General features: G+C 50.3%; 1 protein-coding gene across 2 annotated transcripts in view; it reads right to left on the bottom strand.

Annotated features, from left to right (window-relative positions):
• Positions 1–4,853, bottom strand: part of SCARA3 (scavenger receptor class A member 3) — a 68,086-nt gene extending 63,233 nt beyond the window's left edge. For both annotated transcript variants that reach the window (XM_049865692.1, XM_049865691.1), the window contains exon 1: positions 4,413–4,853. In XM_049865692.1, coding sequence (XP_049721649.1) covers positions 4,413–4,419 — 7 coding nt within the window. In that variant the 5' untranslated portion in view covers positions 4,420–4,853. The remainder of the gene's footprint in view (positions 1–4,412) is intronic.
• Positions 4,854–6,259: the final 1,406 nt, after the last annotated feature.

Below are 6,259 nucleotides of genomic sequence, written 5' to 3' on the forward strand. Positions count from 1 at the left end.
GCTCAATAAATGTTTGTTAAATAGAAGCCTGGATCTTTATTGAATACCTGTGTTAGGTTCTGGATATGCAATGCTATGATTCTTGCCTCTAAGGATTTCAGCCCAGTGGGGGATCAGATATGTTATGTTCACTTACTGAACAAATTCAGTAAACACCTCCTAAATGCCAGGAATGAAACAGTGAAAAAGCAGACAAGGCTCCCATCCTTGTGAAACTCTTAGTCTCATACAACCCTGTGGACTTTACAGTCTTGTTCTGGGAAAAAATATATATACACACAAAAATACATATATGTATATTAAGCAAGATACACATGGGCTTACTTCTGTTTACTTACTAATCCGTAGTGCACAATTTTACCTGTTTTTTTTTTTTTTTACCATAGCAAAGTAAGCCCACACATACCTTGCTTATTGGGTAACCTGTCCCTGTCTTTGCCACCTCAACTCCTTTTCTTCTAGCCCCAGGTTTCTTCCAGTGCCCTGAGGTTTGGGTGTAGAGGTCAGGCTTTCAAAGGATACCCAGTCTGCCAATGCAGATCATGGGGCCCACTCATGACTGGATATAATCTGCTTCCAGCCAAGCTGTGTAAGGTAGATTTTTCCTGGGATAACATTGCTTTATTTTTTTTTTTACAGCCCCCTCCCCTCCCTGCTTGCCCTTTGCTCACGTGGTATGGGCATTGCACTGGGATGTTGCTGGGCAGGATTAATACACCCACTCTTGGAGAAAAGCAGGGTATGGCCTTGCCCTCTTCATGGCAGCTGAGGAGAAATCTCTCAGGGGCAAAGGAGTGGCCCATGGAGCAGACCTGCTTCCAACCATCTCTACCAAGTCACATCCTGTCTCCAAGTGGTACTCCTGGGTCAATCACAGCACATCAGAGCAGGAAAGGGGCCTGGGGACCACCCGGAAGGACAATGGGACCTAAAGAGGGAAAATGATTTGAACAGAGCCTCCCATGGGGCCTAGAGCCCATGTCTTCTACTCTCAAATCAGTGATCTTCACAGAGTACCAGGTTGCTTCTTGAGGGGGTGGCAGCCTCATATTAGCTAGGAGGGTTCCCAGTTCAGGCCCCTCTCATGGGAGGTGTGTAAACAATTCCATGAGTGGCTGTCAATGGCTCAGACAATCCAGCAGGAAACTCTGGGGTGGGCCCTTCACCAAGTTGCTGTGTGAGAGGGCACTCGTGAAAGGGGCACCAGCTGGAGCCAGGTGCAGGTTTGCTTCAAGAGATGGCTGCCTGGGAGGGCTGCTGGTGGCAGGAGGGGCCTTGGGTTGGAAACAAGCTTGGCTGATAGAGTGGCCCCAGCCGTGGGCAGTGGGGGGCAGTGCTCCTTGACAAGCGTGTTTTTTTTGTTCTAAGTACCTTCTCCACCAACGCCCCCTCTCCCCATAAAACATAACATCACAGTATTTGCTTTGAGCGGGGAACTGACTCTTTGCCAACAGATGTAAATCTGCAGATTGGCGGGGGCTTTCCAGGAACATGTGAAGCCAGCTTCCTCTCAGGGAAGGGCTGCTCTGGAAGAGGCTGCCCAGCTTTGCCAAACACTTTACTTTTTCCATGAGGGTGAAAAAAGTCCTGACTCTTCATACTCTATAGATCCAAATGCCAAATATTTGCTGTCTGTTCTGCTGTTTCCATTTCAGGTAGAGGTGGCAGAATTCCTGGCTGGCGAGGAGGACTGAGGGAATGCTCTCTAGGGAGAGTTACCCTGGGAATCAGTGCTCTGCCTCCCCTGGGCATCTCTGCAGCCTCAGCCTCAGGGATATAACAGGAGATCATTGCAGGTCTCCCAGGGACCGCAGAAAAAAAATACAGGAGTGTTGCCCTGAAGGCCTCAGTGGACTCAAAATCCTGTCCCACAGGATGGTGAGGATTTTGGTTCAGAGTGAAGAAAAAGGAGCTGGGGGGGGGGGGGGCGGGACTTGCTTCTAGAAAGAATCCCATAAGCTTCCCAACCACCAGGCAAGGAGGATCCTGGAACTAGACAGAATGTTTCAAGCTGTCCTTGGGTACCACCTCCTGAATACTCATTTACACCAGCTCTTTTCTCTCACATATTGTTGTTGTTAGTCGCCTTTGATTCGATTTTGACTCATTGTGACCTCATGTGTGCAGAATAGAACTGTTTCACAAGGTTTTCAAGGCTGTGACCTTTCAGAAGCTGATCAGCAGGCCTTACTTCCAAGGTGCCTCTGGGTGAGTTTGAAACGCCAACCTTTTGGTTAGTAGTCCAGTGCTTAACGATTAGCGCCATCCAGGGACTCCTACTATATTGTGTGTGCTTTTGAGTTGATTCAGACTCATAGTGACCTTATACGGCAGAATGGAGCTGCCCCATAGGGTTTCTTAGGCTGTAATCTTCATGGAAGAAGATTGTCAGGTCTTTTCTCCTGCAGAGCCGCTGGTAGGTTCATTGCTTTACCTTGCAATTAGCAGTCAAGCACTTAACCATTGCTCCCCCAGGGCTCCTTCTCCTACTTATAGAAGAATAGAATTGCTTCACTGAGTTTCAGAAAGGTAAGTCTCTGTATATCACTGACTCCTTCCTCCTTGGGAGATGTATAGCTCCTTAATTTCAGAGAATTTTGGCCCTGCCTGTCTATCTCATAATATTTTCTCTTATAGTGTTTGTAATGTTGGTAGAGCCAAAACCAATCTGAGAATATGTAATGTCTTACTATCACCATTAAGGTCCAGAGGAGTGTGACCCCAAAGCCTGTGATGAGATGGGGTCTAAGACCTTTCCTGAAGCTTCTGGAAAGACTGCTAATCTAGGGCCTGCTAACTGGTGAGTATACTGCTCCATAGATATGGTAGCTAAGATCAGGAGCTTGGTGGGTAAGGCTCCTCTCTGTATGCCAAGGGAACTCCCTGGGTTGACTATAACTTGCTTGCCTCATCCCAGGCAGTTCAAGAGATGGCAAGACCATCAGAAAGCACAGACAAAACATGCCAGAGGCCAGAGGGGAGGAAGCAACACAGAGGCAGGGGTGTATTAGAAAGTGCTCTGGGCTAGAAGTCAGGAACCCTGGGCTCTAGTCTCACTATGTGGATCTTGGACAAGTCACTTCTCCTGTCCAAAGGTTTGGCTACATAATTTGTGAGGCCCAGTAGTATAAAAATTACTAAGAATTTCAAGAAGACAACATCAGGTCATTCAAACAAATGTGGGGCCCTTCTAAGCATGTGGCTACACGTGACTGCACAGGCTGCACAGCCATGAAGCTCATCCTGGCTGTTCAGGCCTCAGTTTCCTCAACTGTACAATATGGAAGCTAGATTCAATCAGAGTTTTGTCTGTGGAACTCCTATTTGCAATGAACCTTTAGAAGCTTATATGTAAAAGAGACAAACAGAGTTGCTCTGGTTGAAACAGGGATGAGAGGTCTCAGTCCCACCGCTTCTGCCCTCTATATATTCTTCAACAACACCTGAGAGTATATATACTTTAAAGCCCTGCAGATAATTTTGAAGGTCCTTTTCAGTTCCAACGTTTGAAAAGTTAATGAGGTGGTCAGCTTCTCACTGCTAGGAGCATAATTATCCATCAGGGATGCTACGGAAGTTCTCTTAAAACACATGGAAGATAGCATGCAAAAAGCTCAAAGGTTCTCCCTGCCACATATGATGACTCCAAAGCCTGCCTCTCCCCTAAACTCAAAATGAATTTGAAGACCAGGCAGGCTTGCCTGGGCCTCAAGAAAGCCAGGCCCAGGAACACCACATGGAACCAAGTGTGGTTCTTGTCTCCATCCTGAGAACCCACTGAAGGACTGCTTTGGTGATGACTCAGGTACCCTGGGGAGATCTCAGGTCTGGGCCACAGGCCTTCCCCAGCTGTTTCATCCTGAGGAAATCAGAGGGAGGGTCAGCCAAGGTTCAAAGGTTGGGAAGTGCAGGGCCTGGGCTGAGGAGCTCTGACACAGCAGTCTTCTCTTGGGGAAGAAGGGGTTGAAGTTCCTTGAGCAGAATTTTGGAGAAGGCTAGGTGGGGGCTGCTGGAGACCCTGAGATCAGTCCTATGAGTGGGGATTTACACTGCTAGAAGGTTGAGCTGGTGATGTCTTTCTGCACTGACTGGATAAAGGCATCGGAAACTTCTTTGGGATTTAAAATTGTTTTTGAGGCATAGAGAAATGCACGCTGAGAACAGCACTGTGAAGGGGGTTGTGTGTCGACTTTCTGCAGCTTCCCTCTCCTCTCTCCTTTGCTCTTGACTTCGGGGCCCTCTCCTCCCAATAAGTTAACTTTCTCAGTATGATTAAAAAGGCCGGGGGATGACCCCTAAATTTCTTCCCTGAGTCTTCTCCTACTCTCAGTTCTGCCTCCTGGGCAGAGGGTGGGGGCAGCCGCCGAGGATCTCACCCTAGTAATTCCCACCCTGGCCAGCCCGGGGCTTACCTTTCATGGTCCCTTCTGCCGGGGCTTCAGGGGGGACCCGCTGAAGGCTGCTCGGCCTGAGGCTTTCTCGATGGAGTGACCCAGAGTGAATCCTGAGGGTCCTTAAAGGGCAACCGGTCGCCGCCCCTTAAGCGCTGCCCGCGTGGGTGGGTGCGAAGCCAAAGTCATGCTCGGCGGCCCAGGGTCGCAGGCCGAGGGCTGAGGGAGGGTCCCGCGGGTCTAGCCGCCTGGGGGCGCCTCCACCGGGCGCCTAGCGCGGGACCCCGCCGCCCAGGGCGCGCATCCCGCCGCCCGGAGCCCTCCACAGCGCTCGCCTCCCACTAGCTGCCGGCGATCCCAGGACTGAGCCCGGCCTCCTCGCCTCGCGCTTCCTCCCTCTCCTCCCTCTCTAACTCGTCACTTCTTGGGCCCCGGCCCAGATCAACTTCCTTGGTATTTTCAAAACTGCCGCGGCCAGGCCTCTTTGTGCCGCCGCCGGGTCCCCTCGGCCCGCCCGGGCCCGCCCCGCCGCGCCCTGCCAGCTCCGAGCGCCGCCCGCCCCTCGGCGCCCTCGGCCCGGGTGGAGGGCCTCGAACCCTGGTCCCGAGGCCGCGCTTTCCACTCCAGACGCCTAGACTCGAGCTCCGAGCTCTGGCTCTCCTTACCCCGCTAGCCCCGCGCCGCCTCCCCGCCCTGCTGCAGGAATCCTGGCTGCCACAAAACCCCAGGACGCCGCTGCGCTGGCGACTGGCTGGGAAGGGTCTTCTTAGAGCAGCTGTTTTCACTATTGGAACCGTCGTAGTGAATAGGCGGAACTCCGTTATTTTACCCCTGAGCTTTTTTTCCTCACCTATCTCTAGGGGAAAGGGAGCGGGAGAAGGAAGGATTCCTGGGTTCCAGCCTCAGCTCCAACTTTCCCGGTTTGCCAGAAATTGTCCTGGTTTTAGAACTGAAAGTTCTGCATCGGGAAACCCCTCAAACCGGGGCAATACAGGACTTTTGGTCACCCTAGATCTGCCGCTCCCTGGCTAAATGACCTTGGCCAGGCACTTCCTGTCTCCAAGACTCAGTTTTCTAAGGGAAAGAATTGGGCAGCAAGCGCTCCCCAATTCTGTGATTATGCCCATGGAGGGGCCTCTGGTGTAAAAAATTATTGCAGACCTCTCTGGAGACATCTAAGAGGAACTGTCTTCAAACAAGGAGTTTTGACTCTTGTCATAGGTTCTCCTCCAGGGTTCTCATTATGTCATTCTTCATTGATAGAACAAACATTTACTGAGCACCTTCCATGTACCAGGCTGTGTCCTAAGCTCTGGGGAGTGTGTTGAACAAGTCGACATGGTTCCTGTCCTCATGGGGTTTCATTCTGGCTGGGAAAGCCAACAATTAAGCGAGTAATGGTACTGAAGTGAGATGAGTGTTAGGGCAGGAAGGTTCAGGGAGAAACCACAGCCTGGTCTCTTTTGATTGCTATGGCCAGTCGCTTCTCCACATCCTCATCCCGCCCCCAGAACCAGTGAGATATAGATATATAGATACAGATATAGATATATATAAATGAATGAATGAATGGAAATTTACTTCAAGGAATTGGCTCACATGATTGTGGGGTGGCTGACAAGTTCAAAATCTGTAGCTCAGGTGGCAGGCTGGAAACTTCTTGCAGGCTCACATCCCAAAATCCGTAGATCAGGGGATACAGAGTAGAGAGAGAGAAAGAGTGAGTTCTGCCAAAATATCTGGAGGCAGACCACATCTAAGAAAACACCCCTAGCAACTAACTGATTGATTCATTGCATTACATTAGATTACATTATGGAAGTTGATTACATTACATTGCATACATAACATTATGGAACAGCAACTAA

This window comes from Elephas maximus, chromosome 22 (genome assembly GCF_024166365.1).
Source record: "Elephas maximus indicus isolate mEleMax1 chromosome 22, mEleMax1 primary haplotype, whole genome shotgun sequence".
NCBI classification, from domain to species: Eukaryota; Metazoa; Chordata; class Mammalia; order Proboscidea; family Elephantidae; genus Elephas; species Elephas maximus.